This window comes from Galeopterus variegatus, unplaced genomic scaffold (assembly GCF_000696425.1).
Source record: "Galeopterus variegatus unplaced genomic scaffold, G_variegatus-3.0.2 Scaffold1799, whole genome shotgun sequence".
Classification (NCBI taxonomy): domain Eukaryota; kingdom Metazoa; phylum Chordata; class Mammalia; order Dermoptera; family Cynocephalidae; genus Galeopterus; species Galeopterus variegatus.
The window spans coordinates 279,904-304,910 of record NW_007727910.1 but is presented as its reverse complement, the minus strand read 5'-3'; the positions used below and the strand labels follow the sequence as shown (position 1 = coordinate 304,910).

The window sequence follows — 25,007 nt, the reverse complement described above, 5'->3', positions numbered from 1 at the left end:
CTGTAGGACAGGGTCTGGCACAGAGCAGGTCAATAAATATTTAATAAATTAACAGATGATGAGTCTCGTTCCTACCAAGCTCTCAGTAAATGTAAGTGGAGTACTTGCCATTCAGAAACTAATGTTAATAGGTTACAAAAAAAAAAGAAAAAAAAGAAACTAAGTGACCTGCCTAGGGTTGCTTAGCCTATAAGGGGCTATAGGTCTGGCTGCAGTGGCCAGGAGATTATGTTGTCACTGCTAATGCTTAGAGGAAGTTGGCCAGCTTAGTCCCTATAGACAAATATTTTAACCTCTCCGTATCTGTTTTCACATGTGTAAAATGCAAATAAGGGCTGGCCTGTGGCTCACTCGGGAGAGTGCGGTGCTGATAACACCAAGGCCACGGGTTCGGATCCCATATAGGGATGGCCGGTTGGCTCACTAGCTGAGCGCGGTGTTGACAACACCAAGCCAAGGGTTGAGATCCCCTTACCGGTCATCTTTTTAAAAAATAAATAAATAAATAAAATAAAATGCAAATAATAGTACTACGTGCCTCAGAGGGTTGTTCTACATAATGCTCCAGAACAGTGTCTGGTCCGTAGAAATGCTTTGTAAGTATTAGCTACATCATTACTCCATCTCCTCTATTATCTGCCTGCCATCTCTAACAGGATGAAGAGGGCCCCCTGTTTTGCCCCCACCCTGGCTGCCCCCTAAAGGCCCACGTGTTCTGCCTGGCAGAGGAGTTCCTTCTGCAAGAACCAGGGCAGCTTCTTCCCCTAGAAGGCCAATGTCCTAGGTGAGTCCAATACCCCTACCCCAGCCTGGTCTGGCTCTGGGAAGAGGGTGCCCAGTTGTCCAAAACAGGGTCGGGCAGCTGAGTCCTCACCTTGGCACCCAAGGCCTAGCCTGGAGAGGGCCTGGGATGCCTGACTCTGTATCTCCTACCAATCACACCTCTTGGTAGCTGTAAGAACTCGCTGCTTTGGGGAGACTTGATCTGGCTGTGCCAGATGGGCACTGAGGAGGAGGAAGAAGACTCGGAATTAGAAGAGGTGAGAGATGGCTTTGGCCCCAGCCTCCCTACCCCACTTCATCCTCTAGGCTGTCTTTAACCAACTCTCTTGTCTCTACAGGAACACTGGACAGACATGCTGGAGACCTAATCCTCAACGTCCCAGCCCTCCCCTCACTCCTTTTCTGTCCTACCCCCAGTGGGTCTGGGCAGTTTTTACTTGAGTACAATAAAAAGTCTGAGTTAAGGTTATCTTCTGGTGTTTGCTGGAGGGGACATGGAGCTAGCAGGCAGAAGTCCTGCCAGTCACTGGGGCCCCGGGTGAGAGGAACAGAGGAGGAACAAGGAGTCACTGGCCCAAGCATGTGACCAGCCTTTTCTCTACCTGAAGGCCCCTCCACCTCAGCTTTCCCCAGCATGCCTGAGGTCACGAAGTTCTTTGAGAACTTGGGAGATTCACACCCTTGACTTAGAGCTTACCCCCCTTTAGTCCCTAGCTTGACTTTGGACTTTCATCCAAACAGTAAGGACAAAGGCTGGGGGTGGGGGGGGCTGGGGATCCCATGGGGCCCTGTGGCTGTCCAAGCCCCAAACACTTCTTGCCTCTCTCTGTAGAGTTCCCTTCAAACCCAGTGGGAAAAAAAAGCACCCCTTCTGGGGGTGGCCGTCATCTTTTATTTCCTTTGGTGGCTGGTCAGTACAGGGATCGAACATCAAGTGTTCATGTTATCAGCATCAAGCTCTAACCAACTGAGCTAACCGGCCAGCCCTGGGGGCTGATATTCTCATGGAGTGATGCTCTGTAAGGTACCTGGAAGCCATGAAGCTGGGGCTCACTCCCAGAGTTATCAGACTCCAGAGTCCTTGTTTCCACATCCTATGCTGCCTTGGAAAGAATCTTCTTTGCTCTGCTCCGCCCCAACCCCCTCACCCTGCCCACCCACATAACTTGCTGTGTGGTCAGAGCCACCAGTTCCTGTAATTCCTGGAACGCTGGGGGCCTGAACAAGTTGGCGTCAAGACTGGCTTGGCACCAACAAGGTGAGTGGCCCTGTTCCATGCCTGCCCAGCGTCTTTCCCCTCCAATCCTCTCCCTCCCTTGACTGAATCAATTAGAAGCAGCTCTGTTGGCCCGCCCCACAGGGGTGGAGTTTAGAGGGGCAGGCCAGGAGCTAGATTACAGCTCAAAAAAAAAAAAAAAAAAAGCCACCATGGGGCTCTTTTGCCTACTTTCAGTCTTTTGTTTTCTACACACTAAACCCATATCTTGGGTTTTTAGACCAGTCTAAGTTTGGCTCCATTTGGGATGCTAAGGAGAGTAACACAGAGCCCCCCCTCTTCCCCAAACTCCACCCTTTCCTTCTGGGAGGACAGTCAAGTCCCTAGGCGGGCTCCAGGTCCCTCCCACTTCAGACCTACAAATCCTTCAGCCAAGAGAGCAGCTCTGCACTCAGCACACCGCGTCCACGGTAAACGCAGCACAGCAAGGTCCGGTGAGTACCAAATTGCAGGTGGGCTCGGCCAGACCACCTTCACCCAACATACTTGAAGCAGAGGCCGGCTCCTGTCACTTGATCCCTCTGCTCTGGCCTCTAACAGCCCTGCTCTTTCCCCATGGATATCCCTTCTCAAAACAACTCCACTTTGGCCTGAATCCCCCACCCCTCTTCTGATAAGTTTTACTCTTTCATGTATCAGACTCTGGCCTGATAACAGGCTAATTTGTTCGGTTGGTTGTTGTTTTTTTGTTGTTGTTAGCTGGCCAGTGCGGGAACCTGAACTCTTGACCTTGGTGTTACAACACCATGCTCTAACCAACTGAGCAAACCAGCCAGCCCCTTCAATTGGCCATGTTTGTTTCCAAGCAAAGACAGAGTGTGGCTGGGCAAGTGGGATCACAGGCCTAGTCGGCTTGGAGGTTCCCGTGTGTGTTTGGCCTAAGGAGCTCAAGGGGCGGAGTGGTGGAGAGAGGAGCCCCTTGGGTATAGGCTGGGAGCCACAGCAAGAAGAGAAATAAAGCTGGCCAGCCGTTAAGTGAGGACAGGCAGGACCTAGAGGAATTTTCTAAAGTGCCGGCTGGAATCTCCTGTAAAGCTTCAAAAACCCTGATGTCTGGGCCTCACCCCCAGAGAGTGCTTTGATTGGCCTAGGCATTGGACTTTTGAAAAGCTCTGCAAATAAATCAAAGGTGCAGCCAGAGCTGGAACTACTACATTCACTTCATATTCTAGCTCCACTTCTTAACAAGCTTTGCGAAGTTGGGTAAGTCACTCAACCTCTCCAAGCCTCAGCATCCTTATCTTAAAGCAAGAATTCAGCAAATGGTATTGTTGATTTATTAAGTGGCTTTGCCCCCTGCTGTGGCAGCATGGAGCTGATCCAGGACACCTCCCGCCCGCCACTGACATATGTGAAGGGCATCCCGCTCATCAAGTACTTTGCAGAGGCCCTGGAGTTGCTGCAGGACTTCCAGGCCCAGCCTGATGATCTGCTCATCAGCACCTATCCCAAGTCCGGTAGGTGAGGAAGGCCACCCCTCTCTCCTGGCTGCAGTCCCCATCTCGGCCAACAGGGGTGTGCCCTTAGGCCTGCTCACCCCACATCTCCCTCCCTCTCCAGGCACCACTTGGGTGAGTCAGATACTGGACATGATCTACAAGGATGGCGACCTAGAGAAGTGTTGCCGGGCCCCCATCTTTATCAGGGTGCCATTCCTTGAGTTCAAAGGCCCAGGGGTTCCCACAGGTGTGTGGCAGGGTGCTGGGACAAGTGGAGGGGGGTAGGCAGAATGGGGGCTCCAGCTCAGCAGACCTTCCCCTATCCACGGCTTAGGTCTTGAGACTCTGAAAGATGTACCAGCCCCACGGCTCATCAAGACACACTTGCCCCTGGCCCTGCTCCCCCAGACTCTGTTGGATCAGAAGGTCAAGGTGAGTGGCAGGGGAAGCCAGGGAAGGTGGGTCCTGGGCCATCCCTGCTTTGGTGGTGATCTTGTGGGAAGGTCTCCTTGAGCCTTGTTTCATCCTAAGAGGGAGGATTCCTGCCTCAAGCTCTGGTGGGGTTGGACGACCAGGAGAGTGAGACTTTAGTGCAGACCTGAGAAATAGAGTCTGAGTGCTCACAGGCCTGCGGAGGGGCTGGTGGGAACCTGGCATGCCTTGTTCCAGATCTGGGTGGGATGACACTGATGGGATTAGATTTGTATAAGATATGATTCCAGGGACCAGCCAGGACTTTGGCATAAGAGAAGGGTTCCAATCCCAACTCACTCATACCTGTATCATGAGATTGCAAACAAGTCAGCCTCTGAACTGCTCAATTTCCTCCTCAGCCAAAATGAAAGAGCCCCTCCCTATGGCGATGCTGTGGAGGGTGACTGGAAAGCAGGATGGGGAACCCAGGACTGGTGTGGGGCATGCTGTGTGGTGATGGCGCTAGGGGTGGGGGGTCATCTGCCCCTGCAGGTGATCTACATTGCTCGCAATGCGAAGGATGTAGCTGTCTCTTATTACCACTTCTACCGCATGGCCAAGGTGCACCCTGACCCCGGCACCTGGGACAGCTTCCTGGAGAAGTTCATGGCTGGAGAAGGTGGGCCTGACTCTGGAGGAAGCAGGGAGGGTGGACTTGAGGGAGGGCCAGCTCTCACTAATGACAACCCGTGGCGCTGCCCTGTGCCTTCCTCCAGTGAGCTACGGGTCCTGGTACCAGCACGTGCGGGAGTGGTGGGAGCTCAGTCGCACCCACCCCATTCTCTACCTCTTCTACGAGGACATGAAGGAGGTGAGACCGCTTGTTCCTGCTTCCACTCCATGTCACACCTGGGGACCTGCCATGGCCCTCTCAGCCCCACTCCCCTGTGCCAGCCCCGGGACAGCCCTGGGCTTGCCAGCCCGCCTTCCTGGCCCAGGACTCAAAGGTAGCACCACCCGGGCAGCGTCCAGCTCTTATCTCCTAGCCCTGAGTCAGCTACACATGCAGGTGGTCAGCAATTTACTGCTGTCACTTCTCCCTGCCAAGGGGTGTGCCACACTCTGGGGCCACAGTTGTGAAAGAAGACTGTCCCTGTCGGCACCCATAAGGAAATAAAAGCTTATTACAAGGTCAAGGGCAGAGAGCAATTGGTTTTGCCCCAGAGAAAGAGCAGCAGCATCAAGAGCTGGGTCTGAGAGATTTCTAAGTGGAAATGGCCAGGTCCCTTTGAGGTTGGAGGGGACCCTGTTTTTATTTGCTCAGTGAGCAATACAAATACCACCGAAGAGCCTCAAACCTCTTCTGCTCCAGAACCCCAAAAGGGAGGTTCGGAAGATCCTGGAGTTTGTGGGGCGCTCCCTGCCAGAGGAGACTGTGGATTTCATCACCCAGCACACATCTTTCAAGGAAATGAAAGAGAACCCCATGACTAACTACAGCACCGTACCCTTTGACCTCATGGACCACAGTGTTTCCGCCTTCATGAGGAAAGGTGGGTGCCCGCTGGGTGTGGAAGCATCAGGGGAGCCTGCCCTGAGCCTTGGGGGCCTCTTCTGTGGTTGGGACTCCTCCCTATCTCCCTGCCTCCCCAGGCATTGTGGGGGACTGGAAAACCACCTTCACCGTGGCCCAGAATGAGCACTTCGAAGCCCACTACTCCGAGAAGATGGCAGGCAGTGGCCTCAGCTTCTGCTCGGAGCTGTGAGCGGTGCGCGCCAGCAGCTGCCCCAGGGGGTGCGGGAAAAACCCCCGGCCTGCAGCCTTGAGAATAAAATATGCTTCATGTTCACGCAGAGCCTCTGTCAGACAAGGGAAAACCTGAGCCAAAAGAGTAAATGCCCACTGGGACCAAACAAGGCCATCTCCCTTCTGCAGCCCCCAGTTCCCCAACTTGCCCTGTTTGTGGAGGGGAAGGAGGGCCTGGAGAAGTAAAACCCAGGAGACACAGCAGAAAATTTATTCAGTAACAGAAAATCCTTTGTCGCCTTCCCTGTGAGGGTGGCCGGAGATGGCAAGTCTGCCGGCTGGGCTCACTTTTTCTTGGGCTCCTTACAAGCCACCACATACCTCTGGGCCACATTAAGGGGAGGAGAGTAGCCATCTGCATACGAGGTGTCTTCAAACAGGACCGAGTAGTCGTCCTGGGGCTGCAGCAGGATGCAGACAGGAGGGGCCGGTCAGAGACAGCCGGGCCAGGCTGGTCTCCCCATCCCATCCCTGAGCCTAGACCCACAGGAAGCTGCAAGTGAGGGTTCCAGCCTCTCCTGTCCTCTTTCACTTTGCAGTCAAGGGATCTAGATGCTTGGCCCTGTCCCTGCTGCTACAGAGCACTTTTCTCAGCAACAAAGGGCCAAGGGCAGGGGACAAAGCAGGGAGAAGGATAAGGTTGTGCCATAGCTGGAGGGCTGGTGTCTTTCAGGGACCTTGTGTTAAGGTGATAAAGGACAACCCAGAGGGCAACAGGTGGGGATACTGGAGAAAGAAAGAACAGCCTTTAGGCTGCCATCAGGTAACATGTGACCAGGGCAGCGTGTGTCAGTGTCATCAGGACATCGGGGCTCAGTCTCCTCCCCTTACTGCAAAAGTGAGGTTACACCGGGGGACACAGCAGGCTGCTCCACTTGAGGCTTCCAAAGCTGGAAAGGGGAGGTGGCCAGCACTGCACTAGAGGACAGGCTGGAGGGGACTACAGAGCAGACTTGGGTAAGCAGAGAGGAAGGGTGCTCACAGGCCTCTCTAGCTCAGAGGCTGGGAGATGAGGGGATGGGGAAGGAGGAAAGAAGGGGGCCCATGACGGCTGGTCAGCCTGGCCTGGTGTCATGAAGAGCCTCCCTGGGGAGGCTGCCTTACCCGCTGCGGGGGCGTGTGGATCAGGGCCCGGTAGAAGCAGGTGGTCTGGGGATACAGGGCCAGCACCAGCTGCTCCTTCTGGAATAAGGCTTCGGGGTCTGTCTCAGGGTTGGCCTTCCACTGGGGCAAAGGGATGATCCGCCGTCGGCTCAGGGTGTGTCTCCTGGAGGGAGGGGGCAACGTCAACCCAAGGCCAGGTGGGGAGATGGCGTCCCAGCGGCTTGGCTGCCCCCAGACCTCCCCTGTTCCCCCAGACACTCACTCTTTGCCTTCCTCATCAATGTCATCCACCTCATACCTGCAGGCAGACCAAAGGAAAACGCTGGATGCAGTGAGGGCCCAGTCCAAGTGCGGAGGGGTGGGGAAGGGAGGGCAAGGAAAGTGGCTCCATCTGCCATCCCACCCACAAGCCTCTCCAGGGGAGCTTTTCTCCCATCTTGCAAAAAAGCGGCGGCAAAGCAGGGGTGGTGATAAGAGCAGCCCACAGGACTGGTGTCCACTCACTTGTTGGTGGCATGGCTGTAACTGACCACCTCAGCCAGGATCCACTGCTCATCCCCATCCACAGCCTTTACCCGGGCAGCCACTTTGTCTCCAGGTTTGGCCACGTAGTCCCCTGAGGCTGGAATGGCCCCACAAAGAGGTGGGGGCCTGAGAATGGAAGAAGGCATCAGTCCCAGTCCCTGGACACCAGCCCTCCCTTGCCAGCTCCCACCCTCACTTGTCGCCAGGCTTCCCAATCCACAGAGGCAAAGTCATGGCTGACTGCTGCAGCAGGGTCATCAGCACCCCTCTGCGCATGGTCTTCCGAGGGGGCTCCGAGTCATTGTACAGGCCCGCAATCTTGGCCGCTGTGGAAAGGAAGCGAGCCCCTGAGCACCAGGCTCCTCAGCACCATCCCTGCCACTAGATGTCCACGGTTAGACACTGCTAGCTAAGTACCAGACTGGTGGGACATCAGGACAGCAGATGCTCCTGGGGAGAAGGAACTAGGAAGGGGCAAAGGGGGCTTCCGAGGTGCTAACCATGTGTGATCACTGAGCTGCACACTTAACGTGTACTTTTCTACTAATGTATGTTGTCATCCAACAAAGAGTTAAAAAAAATAAACTACCAAATGTGGACTTCTGACTGCCTCAGCCACAGCTTAGCACACCCACCTAATTTCAACTAAAACCCAGATGGCAGTGTGACAGCACTCTGATGCATATGCCTGCCCAGCATGGGCTTGTTGGAAGGTTAGGGGAGGGTGGTGGCCTGGGGGACCTGGGCGCCAGCACACTGTGTGCACTCCCATCCGCAAAGCTGGCTCCAGACACACAGGGTGAGGCTCTGCAAAAACACCATGGCCAGATGGGAGTGGGTGGTGCCAGGAAGGTGGGAGGTGACTAGCCCAGGCCGCAGAGGAAGAGAGAACAGGAGGGGCCGGGGGCAGAATAACCTTGGTCTGCGGAGGGAAAACCAGGGAAACCCTGCCTCCAAGCATTGGGAAATCTCTATGCCCTTCCCAGGTCCACCCTGTCAGGAGCCCCATGGAATGACTGCACCAGGCTGAGGACACAGGCTCCCCCAGGGAGACATGACCACTGCTCTCAGGAACCCTCACTCTGCCTGGTCAAGCGACACCAAACTTGGCCTCCCAACTCACCGATCCGCCTCTCTTCCAACAGAGACTTGATTTCAGCAATCTTATCTAGGGCCTTCCGGAGGATGCTGAGGGTGGGAGAAGGGAGAGAAGAAGTCTGGCTGAGGCATGCAGCATAGACCTCCTGTGTAGTTATGGCAGGCTGGGTTATTCAGACCAACCCTGCTGCTGAAAACTAGAAACCTACGTGTGTGTTTTTAATCTTAAAAGCATGAAAAGCAAGCCAGTAGGAGTGGCAGGCCAAAGCCTCCCAGGGAGAGCGGGGTTGCAGAGAGGCAAGTCAGGCGGGGAAGATGCCTTCGCCCTGAGTGCATCTGATAAATCCTGAAGTTCTGGTGGTCTCTACCAAACTCCTGTGATGCAGAGGACAGAAGTTCAAACTCAGGGTCTGCCGTAGCTGGGACACATAAAAGGAGAAACCCCCCGAGGACTGTGGGGAGAGATGTTAGCTCAGACAGGGTTGGGGTGGAGGGAACCATCCTTGAAAGGCTACAGCCACAGATAGATCCTCACGTGGACTTGCAGCCCCAGGAAACCCCTGCAAAGTCAGTTTACAGGGGCTCCAGGGTGGCAGGGACCCAAGTACCCAGCAGAAGCAAACACAAAGCTTTGCTGGAGGCAGGCTTCTTTATCCTAGGTCTTGAGAATCTCCCCAAAGAATATTTCAACAGCAACAAGCAGTGCAGACTCCACTTTGGGTCATTTTGTTCTCCTCCGCTCCTAAGGCGAACCCCAGTCCATTCCTCCAGCAAACCTCTATTGAACACCCCATGGTACTAAAGACCTTTGCCCAACAGGAGAGGACACATATGAATACAGCACAGCATCACGAGAGGGGTCCCAGAGCATGTGACTCTGCTGGAGCTCACAGGCAGAGGCCAGGAGACGGAGCAGGGGCAGGGGCAGGGGCAGCCACACCAAAGCAGGGGAGTGAACAGCTGGCCCACTATGTTTGGAGTGGCGCCGTTCAGTGGCTGGTGTGTGAGGCAAGAGAGGTTTGGCCAGAGCTGCCGCAGGCTAGGGAGCACTGGGACATGGGGCAACCAGGCCTCCCAGACAGCAGAGAAAGAATAAAAAGCAGGAGGCCAGAGGTTGCTTTGACAGTCATTGCTGGGCCTGTCTGGAGGTGGGCCTGTCTGGAGGACACAGTTTATAAACTGTTCTGTGGATACGAATGGAGTGGTCCTGAGGTCTAGCTGGATGCCAGAACCTCCCAGGGAACTTATAAAAAAATCCCAATTGCTTCAGGCAAGAATCATAAACAGATGTTATCACTGGTGGGTTTGATGTGAGACAGGATATTACACAAAGTATCTCCCCACGAGACAATTACACAATGGAAAAGAGCAATAATTCGACACTGGAGAAATTTGGAAGGCACCACCTCAACCAATGGGACAAGCAGTCTCATGCCTTCTAATATGACGTGCTGAGGACAACGTCACTTCTGCACTATTACTGCCACAAGTGCCAAACCTGAATCTACTAGTGAGGAAACCCACAATGAGATTAGTCTTTGAAACAATGTAAGAAAATAGCCTGTGCACACCAGGGAATGGAGTGCCATCCTCCACTTGAATGTGGACAGCAAGACCTCTAATCTTGTTTCCCTTTGGAACGCTGCTGCCAATGTGCCATCTCAAGGCTTTTTAAAGAAAAAGACGTGAATTGTTAAATAGAGACACTGGGTTCCTCTCCATTTTCTGCAAAGCAAAGGGCAGAGGAAAGCCAGGAGGCGGCTGTGGCACGCACAGGAGAGAGAATGGCTACACCTCATCTCGGGCTCGGGCTCAGTTCCCAGAGCTGGCTCGTGGCGCCTCTTCAGCTTCCTGAGGATTTTAAACAGATCTGCTGGGGAAATGAGCCGGTGCATATGACAGCACCCAGCTCAGCGATACGGTGTCACACAGAGGCGTGGGTTTTCCCCACCTAAACTCCGAGCACTCTGCACCCACCCTCACTCCCCAGCACGGTACTGGGCTGAGGAGGCCTTACGCGGTGTTTATTCAGTGAATGTATGAAGGCTTGAGAATCTGAAAAAGTGAAAGCATGGCAGAATTGCAAGAATTTGGGCCCTGCATTTAGGAAATGAACTTGCAAGTGTTTAAGTCTGGGGAAGTCAAGGCGACGGATAGCCCACATCAAACTAGGTCCAGAGTCATTCACTCTGCCAGCAGTCGGGCTGGGAAGAGACTGTTTTTACTCTTAAGCAGGAGTCACTCCAACTTACTCATGTCAAACTCTAGCTCAGATGAGTGGGAAAGGGCTCAACTCTGGCTAGATGATAAATCTGCAAATCAAGAGGAGGTGGGGTGGGGGGCTGTGCTGGAGGGCCAAAAGAAGGAAGCCACTTCACAGGCAACACCTGCCATCAGAATTCACTGTGCCGCCTCCCTGCAAGCCAGCCCTACCTTTTCTTCTCCCCAACCTGGCAGCAGGAGCCCTACCAGACCCCTTTGTCCGAGCCTTGTCAACCTCTTCTCGCCCACTGATCTCCCACTTTGACCTCAGAAACTGCTCCTGAATCTCTCCTTGCTCCCCACCCCCACTGCCACTGTCCCAGTTCTGTTGCACCACCACCTCCTGCCTTAGGCACTTAATAGGCATTATCTTACTTATGTTTACAATCCTGTAGGCAATTATTACCTCTATTTTAATGACAGGGCCACTGAGTCTCAGCTGAAGTGGCTGCCCAAGGTCACGTGACTAGTATATGGCAGCACTGGGGGTCGGACCCACGCCCTGCTGCCATCTGTAAAGCAGGCAAGAAGGAGGAAAGAAAGCAGCTAGGGGGAAGCATCGGCCTAGAAGCAGTCTCCAGGGAAGGTGGCACCCAAGGGAGAGACTGGGGAGCAGGAATTGACTCAGCCATGGGAGACCAGGCAGGCCAGGGGCCATGGACCACCTGCAACCCGGCGCCCAGGCGAGGAGGGGCAGGCAGGTTGGTACTCACTTGCACTCGGCCTCTGCATCAGCCTTGGCAGTTGTATAGAGGCCACGCAGCTTTGTCCGGTAATAGGGAGAAACTGTAGAGGAAACAGGGATAAGAGGCACGGGCAGTGACATGTCATTGTTTCTGGTCACTTTGGGAGGCTCACAGAGGCTGTGGCTCGAAACACGAGATTGAAAAGTGCTCCCAGCAGCTGTGCCCTGTGTTCAACGTCCACATTTGCATATAGTACAAGTGCCATCACTACATCTATGAGGGTACTTTCTAGCCTTTTCTATAATCGTGACACACACACACAGAATATTTGTCAGCACAATTCTCAAAGCTACTTGGAGCTGGGAGTCTGGCCCCCTGTGCCTCGGGAAGGTGCAGGGGCAGCCTGGAAGGGAAGCTCTGCTCCAGAAAGCACCAACTACTGGGGGCCTGTGTATTCTACAGGTGAGTTTCCCTGGTGCAGCCTCATTTCATGGACTTTGCAGGCCCGAGTTGAGGGATTTTAAGGTTCTTTAGTGCTATGCAGTCTGTCACCAGTCACTGGGTCACTTTAGGTCACCCAGCCTAAGGGAAAACTATCCCTCTAGTCTAAGGAGCAATTCACTTTGGAATATGCAGATACATGCAAAAGTCCCTTCTGAAAATGCTAACAGCCACGTCCAGTCTTGACCCACACCTACTTCTCATCCCCCGTCTTTCCTGAGCCCCGCCACTCACTCTTGTTTTCTGTCTGCATCCGCTCATGGGTCTTCTGGATGTTTACAAGGTTGTGTTCGCTCCGTGATCGCTCCTCCTGTGAGGATGAGGGCAACGGGACATGAGGGAGGCCCTCCATCCTGCTGTGGCACCTGCTTCCCAGGCCAGAGGCCCAGCCCATGAATATGGCTCTCATTTTCTTTCTTTCTTTTTTTTTTTTAAAGATGACTGGTAAGGGGATCTTAACCCTTGGCTTGGTGTTGTCAGCACCAAGCTCAGCCAGTGAGTGAACCGGCCATCTCTATATAGGATCTGAACCCATGGCCTTGGTGTTATCAGCACCACACTCTCCCAAGTGAGCCACCGGCCGACCCCGGCCCTCATTTTCTAAATCCAAAGTCGGGATAAGTTCAAGATGATCTTTTTCCCCTGACTAATACAAAAGCATTACAAAAGGTATTAAAGGTAAATCATAAGCTTTATCTTTAATGACACTTCTTTATCAAAAAGAGACAAATTGATCTACAGATTCAATGGAATCCCCATCAAAATTCCAACTGACTTCTTTGTAGAAACTGAAAAACTCATCCTCAAATTCGTATGGAAATTCAAGGGACCCAGATTAGTCCAAACAATCTTTTTTTTTTTTTTTTAAAGATGACCGGTAAGGGGATCTTAACCCTTGACTTGGTGTTGTCAGCACCACGCTCAGCCAGTGAGCGAACCGGCCATCCCTATATGGGATCCGAACCCGGGGCCTTGGTGTTATCAGCACCGCACTCTACCGAGTGAGCCACGGGCCAGCCCGTAGTCCAAACAATCTTGAAAAAGCAGAACAAAGTTGGAGGACTTGCACTTTCCAATTACAAAATTTACTGCAAAGCTACAGTGATCAAGATGATATGGTCCAGCATATAGATCAAGAGAACAGATTGAGAGTTCAGAAATTAACACATATATCTACGATCAATTGATTTGGGGAAAGAGAGGAGGGGAAGGATGCTGGTACAGTTCTTCCCCACATCAGTGGTCCTAGGACCACAGCTGCAACTGCAGATGCTAGAAGCAGGGATGATCCCTAAGCAAGAATTTGTCACTATACCTTTTGACCTTTATGTAAGAATTTGTAAGTGCCTGGGGATGCCTTTACCCCATGATGGAGTTTGGATGTGTTGTCCCCTCCAAAACTCATGTGGAAATTTGATCTCCAATGTGGCAGTGTTGGAAACTGATTGAGTCATGGGGGTGGATCCCTCATGAATGGATTAATGCTCTCCCTGGGGAAGGGGGAGTAATGAGTGAGTTCTCGCTCTATTAGTTCCCGTGAGAGCTCGTTGCTTAAAAAGACCTTGGCACCTTCTCTCTCTTGCTTCCTCTCTCCCGCTTCCTCTCACCATGTGATCTGCTTGTACCCGCCAGCTGCCTGCCACTTTCCGCCATGAGTAGAAGCAGCCTGAGGCCCATGCCAGATGCAGCTGTTCCAGAATTGTAAGCCAAATAAACCTCTCTTGTTTATAAATTATCTAGTCTCAGGTATTTCTGTTATAGCAACACAAACGAACTAAAGCACCCCATCTGGCAAAGTGGGACTAACAGTGAATATAGCTTTATTACATAGAGGTCAAGATAGCCCACTAGCGTGTACCTATGTAACCCTATACTATATGAATGGGAATGGACTAAGCAGGGGATGACACTTGCTGACTAGTGTTGCTGCAGGCAATCTATACAAGCACAGTGGCTCAACCTAATATCCCTTCCAAAGGTGGAAAAGTTTGGGTAAAAATCAATGAGAAATGAAAAGAAGGAGAAATGGAAAGAAGAAGAAATAGAAGCCAAGATAAAAGAGTGAATAAATGGGTTATGCGATAATGGAAATCCAATATTCTATTAATACTTCAAGAGAGGCTCAGGGCAAGAGAGTAACATTGTCTCTTAATTCAGTTATACCAGATGCTTGAAAGGGTGAAGCCAATATGTCTGCCAAGACCGCTCCTGCTCTTAGAACCTGACAGGGTCAAATGGAAGCCCGCATGCCTGAGTGGCATCCCTGAGAGACATTCTGGTTACATGGTCTGATGATAAACTGTACTAATTGTTGATAACAATGGAACTCCAGTAATGTACAGTATCTTTTCTTCCCTTTATTTTAAAATTTTAAAATAATTTAAATATTTTTAGAGCAGTTTTAGGTTTACAGAAAATTTGAGCAGAGTATAGAATTCCTATGTACCTACTCTCCCTCTGAAATTTCCCCTTGTTAACATCTTGCATTAATTTGATATGTCTGTTGCAATTGATGAGCCAATATTGATACACTGTTATCACCTAAAGCCCATAGTTTACATTAGGGATCACTCTTTGTGCTGCACAGTTCTATGGGTTTTGACAAACGCACCATTACGGTGTCATACGGAATAGTTCCACATCCCTAAAAACCCTTTGTGCTCCACCTACTCATCCCTCCCAAACATGCTCCCATCCCTCCCAAGGCCCATGCAGTCACTGATCTTTTTATCATCTCTATATTTTGCCTTTTCTGAATGTCATTTAGTTGGAATCACACCTTTCAGACCGGGTTCTTTCACTTGGCAATACGTGTGCCAGTATCTTTTGACTCTTATTTTTCAAGTTACATCTACTACAGAGGCTCTCATTTAGGAAGATGTTTCTAGGAAATACTACCTCCTGGGCCATCAGACTGTGTGATGTACAACTGCCAGCAGACTAATCACTGTGTAACTACAAACCCAGATGACTGAATGCTTGGAGAGGTCCCTGGTTATAATGGACAAAATACAGCAGTGTCATGCCCAACATGCCACAGTGTGCTACAGGCACAAATACGTATCACCCTTGTATTTGGGAATGAAAAGCTATCACAAAGAATACAAAAAAGTGTGTTTATGATAGGATTAAAGCAGTAGGCATCACATGGTCCCAATTCTCCTGGGGAATAGCCCCACCCAAGACAAAGAAGATTATGGAAGGCCATATGGTATACTCGGGAGACATAACATCTAGTTGTGACCACCACTCATCTAACCCTAGTAAGGGGCACCACATATTTTTGGGTACAAAATATGTATCCTTGGGGCTGGCCCATGGTTCACGTGGGAGAGTATGGTGCTGATAACATCAAGGCCATGGGTTCGGATCCCTATATAGGGATGGCCGGTTGGCTCACTTGGGAGAGCGTGGAGCTGACAACATCAAGTCAAGGGTTAAGATCCCCTTACCAGTTATCATTTAAAAAAAAAAAAAAAAAGTGTATCCTAACTGCCCCCAGGCCATGTGTATACAATGGTAACAACATGTAGGGCGGAGTAAACAACACTGGCCCATAGACAGAAAGGCTTTAGGAAAGGTAGGTGTGGGTCAAGTTGAATTCATGTTTAATTAGGAGCAGCATTCAGAAGAAAAAGATTTGTTAATTAGAATAAGCAGATTAAAGTGAGTTTCCTTCTAGGAGGATGGCAAGAAATGGTGTCAGTCTAGAAAGATGATGCAGATCCAACAAATTATGCTGGGTAATTCCAGGGCCCACCCATTGCTGGGAAAGGGCTTGTACCCTGATCCACCAGGGCCTCTGGGCTATTTTAATACAAACAGGGGCCAGAGTAGCCATGAGGCATGGTCCTCCATCCTAGCTGCAGAGGCCCAAGGGGCACACCTATGAGAATTGTATGGACCTCGAACCTATGGAAGTCCTATAGGGGACTGTAATTTACATTAATGCACATGACTGCCCTTGACCCAAGAATAAATCAAAATAAGACATATCCTAAAGTATAGTTAGCAGGGATAGGAATTATTCTGAATATCACCTGTGTCCTCCCCATAGGAGGTAGGTGGGCCCTGCTATGTAACAGCACATGATGGGAACCAGTCTTGGTAAAAGCCTGTGAGGTGAGTCAGGGTGACTGGCTTCATCCCCAACTCAGCTGGAACCCAGAAATAACTGAATCGTGGCCAATTGTAATGATGCCCATCCATGGTAATATCTGATATCTGGGCAGGGGCTGATTCTGTTGGGAAGGCATAACAAATACCTTCGTAATTCTTGCTAATCTGTTCTGTAATGAAATTGAATTTCACCATGACCACACTGCAATAAGGTACTGCATGCTGGTACTGCTGGTAAGATTCAAATACCCCATGTAAATGAGTCCTATGATAATACTGATATTGATGACCAAACGTAAGCCTACTCAGAATTTAATACTGATGGAAAATGACTAGCCTGAGGAAGAACTGGATTTAGCTAGCCATCAGCTAATTTCTATACTAAACAGTTTTATGCAAATTTATCACAAGGTACAAACAGTGGAAGATGGCGGTGGGGGGGGGATGAAGTAATCAAAATGGAACAAAAATATGAAAATGTGTGTAATGGCTTTACAGGACAGATTAGTTGTTTCTTTCTTTCTTTCTTTCTTTCTTTTTTTTTTTAAAGATGACTGGTAAGGGGGTCTTAACCCTTGACTTGGTGTTGTCAGTACCACGCTCTCCCAAGTGAGCCACAGGCCAGCCCTTAGTTGTTTCTTTAAGTCTATCTCTACCCCACACTTGCTCCTCCAAATGTTAAGCATATTCGTATTGACGGTATTACTCTATCTGCTATATAAATGCTATGCTAAATACAGATGCTCAGACAAATATGATTATTGTGCTGTAAGAGAGCCTAGGCCAACAGGGCAGCCTGTGCAGCAGGCCTGGGTTGTCCAAACCGTGCACATTCCAAAAAAGGTTTGACCCTTAGCCAGCTCCTGGGAGATAACCCCTAAATCCTTGGAAAATCTTGCCTGGTAAAGCATGTCTTTGTTTACCTGGAGTACGGGGGTGGAGGGAAAAGGGATGTGACAGCTAATGGGTGTGGAGCATTTCTGTCATGGAATAAAAATTTTCTGAAAATGATTGGGGTGATGGTTGCACAACTCTGAATACACTAAAAACTATTGAGTTGTACACTTTAAATAGGTGCATAGTATGGTATGCGAATTATCTCTCAATAGAGCTGTTAAACAAAAAAAAACCATGAGATTTTGTACATGACAGAAAATCCAATGGGAATGGCAGTCATACCCCAAATTCCCTTCCTCTCACCTTCATTACATCTTGGTCCCTGCATGTCCAATTTCCCTGAACACAACCCATATCCCCACCCCTCCAGATCTCAGCATTACAGTCCATGCTCCCTCTAGAAGTGGAGGGCTGTGGCTTTTCACCTGAGTTTGCTTGATCAGCTGATGGAGCTCGGTAAGAAGTTCTGCAATGCGGGAATCAGCAGACACGAGGGCCATGGTATACAACCAGCGCTGCTGCGGGAGGGAGAACAGCAGAGAACTCTGTTAGTGGCTGTGGTGCGTTGAACAGTGACCCCTCAAAAGACGCACTGAAGTCCTAGCCCCGATACCCGTGAATGTGACCTTATTTGGAAATAGGGTCTTTGCAGCTGTAATTAAGAAGTACATTAAGATGAGGTCATATTGGAGTAAGGTGGACCCTTAATCCAGTATGACTGGTGTCTTTATAAGAAGAGAAGAGACACAGAGAGGGAAGACAGCCATCTGATGACAGAGACTGGAGTTAAGCAGCTGTAAGCAAAGGAATACTAAGAATCGCCAGCAACCACCCAACGAGCTGGAAGAGAAGCATGGAACATATTCTCCTTCTGAGCCCCCAAGGAGGAACAAACCCCTGATTTTGGAACCAAGTTACATCTTGATTTTGGAATTCTGGCCTCCAGAACTGTGAGAGAATACTTTTCTCTTGTGTTAAGCCTCCCAGTTTGTGGTAATTTGTTTTGCAGCCCTAAGAAACTAATAAAATGGCAAGTTGTCCTGGAATTCTGCCTCACTCCAGTGATATATCTGTATTCAATGTATTCAGCCAAGTCAAGGAGTATTTGTTAAGTGCCTTCCAAAGGCAGCATCCTGAGCCCCAGCTCTGCTGATAATATCCTGACAGATGATTCAAGTTGTCTGGTCTCCATTTTTTAATCTGTAAAATGGGCATCACCACTGCTATATTTTGGGAGATTCTAATAAGATTCTATATGAAGACACGTTCCAAGTCATAAAGCACTGTTACGTTCTTACTGTAGAGGGAAGAGAAATCAACTACTAAAAAATATCTCACTCAAGGTGTGATGAATGTATTCTGGTGAAAATAAAATGCTTTTGTACAAAAAAAAGTAATTAGAAAAAGAACAAAAAGACAATAAAATGTAATAAAAAGAGTATGTTATGACTAGTTGAAAATGGAAATATGCCTAAAGATAAAGCTATACTGGATAAAATAAGAGGAAATATATAAACCAGGAACAGAGAGGAACTTCCTCGACCTGATAAAGGGCATCTATGAAAAACCCACAGCTAACATCGTGCTTAATGGTGAAAGACTGAAAGCTCTCCTTTAAGATCAGGAACAAGACAAGGTTGCGCTCTTATCACTTCTATTCAGCATTGTTCTGGAGGCCCTAGCCAGGGCAATTAGGCAATAAAATAGAATAAAAGGCATCCAGATTGGAAAGGAAGAAGTAAATCTCTATTTGCAGATGGCATGACCTTGTATATAGAAAACTCGAAGGAACCCACTAAACAACTGTTAGAACTAATAACAAGGTTAGAACTAAGAGCGAAGTCACAGGATACAAGATAAACAGACAAAAATCAATTGTTATTTTTATATACTTGTAATGAACAATCCAAAAACGAAATTAAGAAAACAACCTAATTTATGATAGCATCAAAAAGATTAAAATACTTAGGAATAAATTTAACAAAAGAAGTACAAAATTTTTACTCTAAAAATCACAAAACATTGTTGAAAGAAATTAAGGCTTAAATAAATGGAAAGACATCCCATGTTCATGGATCAGAAGATTAAATATTGTCAAGTCCCACCTACAAATTGATAATCAATAGATTCAATGCAAGCTATCAAAACCTATCAAAATCCCAGCTAGCTTCTATGCAGCTTCATCCTAAAATTCATATGGAAATTCAAGAAACCGAAAACAATCTTGAAAATGAAAAAACAAAGTGGGAGGACTCACACTTCCCAATTACAAAACTCACTACATAGCTACAGTAATCAAGATGGTATGGTACTGGCATTAAGGAAAGACATCTAGATCAATGGAACAGAATCCAGAGACCAGAAATAAACTCCATAGTCAACTTATTCTCAACAGGGTGTCGAGACAACTCAATGGGGGAAAGAACAGTCTTTTCAACAAACTGTACTGGGACAACTAGATATCCACAAATAAAAGAATGGATTTGGTCCCCTACTTCAGACCATATACATAAATGATCTGAACAGACAGTTCTCCAAAGAAGATATACAAATGAGCAACAAGCACATGAAAAGATGTTCCACATCAGGAAAATGCAAATCAAAACCACAAAGAGATAACACTTCACACCCACTAGGATGGCTATAATCAAAAAGAGACATAAAAAGTGTTGGCAAGGATGCGGAGAAATTATATGGATACACGAAGTGTGGTATTATCCATATGACGGAATATTACTTGGCAATAAAAAGAAATTAAGTACTATCATATGCTTCAACATGGATGGATCCTGAAAACAAAAGACCACATATTTTACGTTTCCATTTACATGAAATGTCCAAAATAGGAAAATCCACAAAAATCTGGGTGGGGAAGGGTTGGGAGAGAAAAGGGAACAACTGTTAATCTGTTAATGGGTATGGGGCTTTTTTGCCAAGTGATGAAAATGTTCTAAAATTGATGGTAGTGATGGTTGTGCAACTCTGAATATTTTAAAAACCACTGAATTGTATGCTTTTAATAGGTGTGTATCCCATGCCTCCCAGCCCTGTGAAAACACTCATCTACTTTCTGTCTCTTTACATTTGCATTTCACTTAATTGCTGAATAATATTCTATTGTTTGGATACACCACATTTTTTTGTATATCAATCCATCAATTGGTGGACCTTGGGTTGTGTCCATTTTTTGGCTATTATGAATAATGCTGTTATGAACACTTGTGTACAAGTTTTTCTTTGACATAATGTTTTCATTTTCCGGGTATATATCTAGGAGTGGAATTACTGGATCATATGGTAATTCTGTGTTTAATCTTCTGAGTAACTGCCAGACTGTTTCCAAGGTGGGGAACCATTTTATATTCCTGCCAGCAATGTATGAGGGTCTGATGTCTCTGCATCCATGCCAACGTATGTGATTGTCTGTCTTTTTGGTTACAGCCATCCTAGTGGGTGTGAAGTGGTATTTCAATGTGGTTTTTTTTTTATTTTTTAAAAGATGACCAGTAAGGGGATCTTAACCCATGACTTACTGTTGTCAGCACCACGCTCTCCCAAGTGACCCACAGGCCGGCCCTCACTGTGGTTTTGATTTGTGTGTCCCTGATGGCTAAAGATGTTGAGCATTTTTTCATGTGCTTATTGACTATTTGCATATCTTCTTTGAAGAACTGCCCTTTGCCCATTTTTCAGTTCAGTTATTTGTCTTTTATTATTGAGTTGTATCATTGAAAGCACATGTTTTTAATTTTTATGAAGTCCAATTTATTTTTTTCCTTTTTTGCTTGTGACACTGTTTTTCCCACATTTGGCAACACTTTTTAACCCCACAAATTTACATAATGCATTTTCATGTACAGAAGAACATGTCCCTTTTAAAAAGGCTTGCTGCATTAGCTAGAACCACATGGCCAGCCCACATGAAGTAATGGACCTGAAGTTTAGATCAGAGACTGGAAGTGGATAAATCTGAGAATGATCAGCATACGGGTGTTGCTAAAGTCTTGGGAACTGATGAGGCTAAAGATTATCACTGAGAGATTCCCACTGCTAAGAGGAGAAAAGAGCCCCACTGGGCTACAACAAAGAAGGTGAGGGTGTGGACAGAAGATGAGAGTTCAGTGGAGAGATCCTGGGAAGGTGCGGATTAGCATGGAAAAGGGTATTCTCTCCTGCTAAAGCAGGAATCCTAGCTAAAACCGACTGCCCACCTGTCACGTGCCCACACCTGTGCATATAAGAATTGGCAGAAGCCCCACAACTGGACAGATGGGTCTTACACAGTCACTATCACAAACAGCCACAGGTGCCCTCACCATACTGCCAGGCAATCCAGTTATCCTTCCCTGATGATTCTGTCTGCTCAAACCTCCTCTCTCTTCAATACCTTTGGTCTTTCCCTCTGACCCAGGTCTGATGTCCAGGGCTCTTCATCATGTCTCAGAAGAGAAGCCAGAGACTTTATTCCCATTATGAAAACTACAAGCTCCATGCAGCAGCATCTGTCACCTCTGCCTTCCCCGACAGGGAAAACCTGCCCCTCACTTGTACACTGGACCCTGTCTCACTTTGGACTGTGATACTCTTTCTACTATTCTTTATCAGCAAACAAGCATTCTTAGGAGAGCCCACCTTAAAAAAACAAAAGAGCTTCTGAACCCCACACCTGCCTTGAGCTACCCACCCATCTCTGTTCTTCTTCACAGCAAAACTGCTTAAATGAGTTGTCCAAGCATGTGCTTCAACTTCCTTACCTCCATTTTACTTTTCAACCCATTTCTATCTAGCTTCTGTCCTCACCAGTCCAGTGAAAATGCCCTCATAGAGAGAATCAATTCCCCCTGCAGGGAAAGCATTAGATCCCTTTCTGCTTCATCCAACCTGTGTTGGGAGCCTGTAGCCCCACACCCCTCCTTGTGTGACCATGCCTGCGTGACAACCTGCTTGCGCCAAGATGGCCATGCTTACGTGATAACTGCCTCGTAATCTGTTTGTGCCGGGAATTCTGTGTTCCCGGCTGCGCAAGTTTACTCAAGGGTGACCTTTATCTTCTTTCAAGTTTCTGCTTTGCTGTAAAGATTGGGGGCTGCTCTGCGTCAGGAATGTCCTGTCTTTGTTTCCTCTCAAGACCTTATCGCATTCCTGCATTCCTGACTTCCTGCAGTATGCCTGCTTCTTTCCTATATAAGATGTAACCTTAGAGCCAATAAACGAGACTTGATCAGAATACTGTCTTGTCTCAATTTCTCGAGTCTCTTGTTCCATCCCATTCCCACTCCCCCCTCCAGGGTCTGCGTTGAATATCCCGCGGGTCGGGACAAACCTGACCTCCAGCATCTCAGCCCAGGTGCCTGCTCCCTCCTCCTCCAGCTTCCAGGGCCTCCCTCCTGGCATTCACCTTTGACCTCCCCTCCAGCTCCTCTTCCACCTTCTTGACTGGCTCCTCCTCTCCTGCCTGTCCTCAGAACACTGCTGCTCCTCAGGGCTCGAGCCTGGCTGCCTTCCCACACACTCAGGTCTCCTCCAGCCCCCACACAGCTCCCCCGCATCTGTGTTTTGACATCTTCAAGTCTTTATCTCCACAAACAGAGGAAAGTTACAAGAGGTGATGATTAATAATACCAAATGCCACAGAGAAGGGCTCAGAGGTGTCTCTTGAATCTGACAGTTAGGAAGTTATCAAGGACCTTGGGAAAACACTTTCAGTGGAAGAGATGGAAGCCAACCTGCAGAAGGGGAGCATGCAAGTAGCAGACATGGAGGACTATGTCTCATGGTGGGGCTGTGAAACCAGAAGGAGCATGGAAGCGCGAGGGGGCAGAGTGGACAGAAGGATTACAGGTGGAGGAATGCCAGTAAGCTGGCAGAGGGGAAAGAGCATGTTGAAAACAAGCCCAAGGACAAAAGACAGGGGCTGTGTCTGAAGAACAGGCAGGAGTGGTGAGACGGGATCCAGACCTGAAGCAGAGCCAATGTTGCCTCTCACTACTTATTAACATTCCTTCTGCCTGCCTTCTGTACCCTCGCAAACTCACGGCTTTCCCCATCTGCTACAGATCAAATGTGTCCCCCAAAAGTTCATGTATTGGAAATGTGACCTCCATTGTTAACAGTGTTAAGAGAGTGGGAAATCCAATTACGATATTTGGAAGGTGTGACCTTCCAAAGGTGATTGGATCATGAGGACTGTGCCCTTGTTAAGGGATTGATCTATTCATGTGGTAATTGTGGGCATGGTTCTGATGGCTTTATAAGGAGAGTGGGTGAGAAGCTTAGCTTTTTCTTGCATTTGCTTGCCACATGTCACTCTGATTGCCATGGGACTCACAGAGTTCCCACCCAGAAGAAGGTCCTCCCTGGTCTTTGAACTTCACAGCCTCCAAAACTGTAAGAAATAAATGTTATTCCTTTATAAATTACCCAGTTTCAGGTATTCTACTACAAGCAACAGAAATGGACTAATATACCGTCCCACCCACCCCCACCTCCAAAGAGTCAGATGGCATGCCCTTTCTCCTCCAGCTCAAGTCGGGCCTTGCATGACTAACCTTAAGCCAAACGTTTCTTGTTTGACTTATTCCTGGACCCTGCATGGATTTTCCAACATACTTTTCTAAACTGGCTTTCAAGCCAGTGGGTGTCGGTACATCTTTTCTTCCCCACCCAGACTGGAAGCTCCTCAGGCAAGAACAGAAATCTCTGCTTTCATCAACAACTGCCACTGTGCAGTTGTGTCAGGGACCCAGCAGGAACTGCATACTTTTTACACTTCACATGTCAGCTTTCTCCTGCCCTGACCGCCAGCCCCCAGTTAGGTCCTTTTTTTTTTTTTTTTTTTTTTTTTTTTGTCTTTTTAAAGATGACCGGTAAGGGGATCTTAACCCTTGACTTGGTGTTGTCAGCACCACACTCACCCAGTGAGCTAACCGGCCATCCCTATATGGGATCTGAACCCGTGGCCTTGGTGTTATCAGTACCACACTCTCCCGAGTGAGCCACAGGCTGGCCCGAGTTAGGTCCATTTTGAATTTCCCACATCAACTATCCCAAACTTTTAAGTGTAGGTTTTTTCCTGGGCTTCTGCAGGCTACTGCCTCAACTGTGAACCATATGGTACTGACTCCCAAATCTATCTCCAACCCAGACAGCTTCCCAAAGATTCAGAATCTTATATCCTTACTGTCTTAGTCAGTTCAGGCTGTTATAACAAAATACCTTAGGCTGGGTAACTTAGAAACAACAGAAATTTGTTGCTCACAGCTCCGGAGACTGGGAAGGCCAAGATCAAGGCACCAGCAGATTGGGTGTCTGGTGAGGGCTGCTCTCTGCTTTAAAGATGGTGCCTTCTCACTGTGTCCTCACATAGCAGAAAGGAGAACAAGCTCCCTCAGGCCTCTTTTATGAGGGTACTAATCTCATTCAAAAGCCCTCGTATAAAATTTAAATTAGGGGAATACAAACATTTCAGACCATAGCACTATACTCCTAGCCCCCGCCGAAATACATGTCCTTCTCACATCTAAAATACATTCATTCCATCCCAATAGCCCCAAGATTCTTAACTCATTTTAGCATCAACTCAAAAGTCTAAAGTCCAGAGTCTCATCTAAATATCATCTAAATCAGATATGGGTGAGACTCAAGATATGATCCACCCTGAGACAAATTCTCCTCCAGCTGTGGTCCTGTGAAATCAAATGTGTTATGTACTTCAAAAATACAATGGTGGGATGGGCACAGAACAGACATACCCATTTTAAAAGGGAGAAATAGGAAAGAAGATAGGGGTAACAGGTTCCAAGTAAGTCCAAAACCCAACAGGGCAAACATCATTAAATCTTTAGGCTTGAACAATCTTCTTTGACCTCATGTCCTACCTTCTGGACACACTGGGGTGGGGGTTGGGCCTCCATAGCTCTAGGCATCTTCACCCCTTTGGCTTTGCTGGGCACAGAAGACACAGCAACTTTCACTTGTTGGAATCACATGCCTGTGGCTCTCACAGGCTAGAGTTGCATGGTGGTGGCTCTACCAGTCTGGGGTCTCAGGGGCTATCCTGCAGAGTGTAGTGGCCCGGCCCCTGCAGCCAGTTCTAT

The 25,007-nt window shown here is 48.4% G+C and overlaps 3 protein-coding genes across 5 annotated transcripts in view; 2 read left to right on the top strand and 1 right to left on the bottom strand.

Moving 5' to 3' along the window:
* The window catches only part of SLX1A (SLX1 structure-specific endonuclease subunit homolog A (S. cerevisiae)), a 3,546-nt gene extending 2,294 nt beyond the window's left edge, over positions 1–1,252 (top strand). Inside the window, exons 3-5 of the mRNA XM_008579041.1 lie at positions 657–784; positions 953–1,040; positions 1,122–1,252. Coding sequence (XP_008577263.1) covers positions 657–784; positions 953–1,040; positions 1,122–1,151 — 246 coding nt within the window. The 3' untranslated portion in view covers positions 1,152–1,252. The remainder of the gene's footprint in view (positions 1–656; positions 785–952; positions 1,041–1,121) is intronic.
* Positions 1,253–2,393: 1,141 nt separating this feature from the next.
* Positions 2,394–5,762, top strand: LOC103595603 (sulfotransferase 1A1). 3 transcript variants are annotated; one of them, XM_008579038.1, is made up of 8 exons: positions 2,394–2,493; positions 3,368–3,516; positions 3,620–3,745; positions 3,833–3,930; positions 4,465–4,591; positions 4,689–4,783; positions 5,285–5,465; positions 5,566–5,762. In XM_008579038.1, the coding sequence occupies exons 2-8, from the start codon at positions 3,369–3,371 to the stop codon at positions 5,676–5,678; spliced, it is 888 nt and encodes a 295-aa protein (XP_008577260.1). In that variant the 5' UTR covers positions 2,394–2,493; position 3,368; the 3' UTR covers positions 5,679–5,762. The 3 variants fall into 3 exon arrangements, with proteins under 3 accessions (XP_008577260.1, XP_008577261.1, XP_008577262.1); XM_008579039.1 differs by having other exon boundaries at positions 2,403–2,493; positions 3,344–3,516; XM_008579040.1 differs by lacking the exon at positions 2,394–2,493 and adding an exon at positions 3,244–3,262.
* A 145-nt stretch (positions 5,763–5,907) lies between these two features.
* Positions 5,908–17,424, bottom strand: CCDC101 (coiled-coil domain containing 101). Its single transcript, XM_008579037.1, has 9 exons — positions 17,337–17,424; positions 12,130–12,205; positions 11,422–11,494; positions 8,472–8,536; positions 7,545–7,674; positions 7,328–7,474; positions 7,086–7,121; positions 6,824–6,986; positions 5,908–6,120 (listed from the first exon to the last, which is right to left on the bottom strand). Exons 1-9 carry the CDS (start codon positions 17,409–17,411, stop codon positions 6,004–6,006), a joined length of 882 nt encoding a protein of 293 aa, XP_008577259.1. The 5' UTR covers positions 17,412–17,424; the 3' UTR covers positions 5,908–6,003.
* Positions 17,425–25,007: the final 7,583 nt, after the last annotated feature.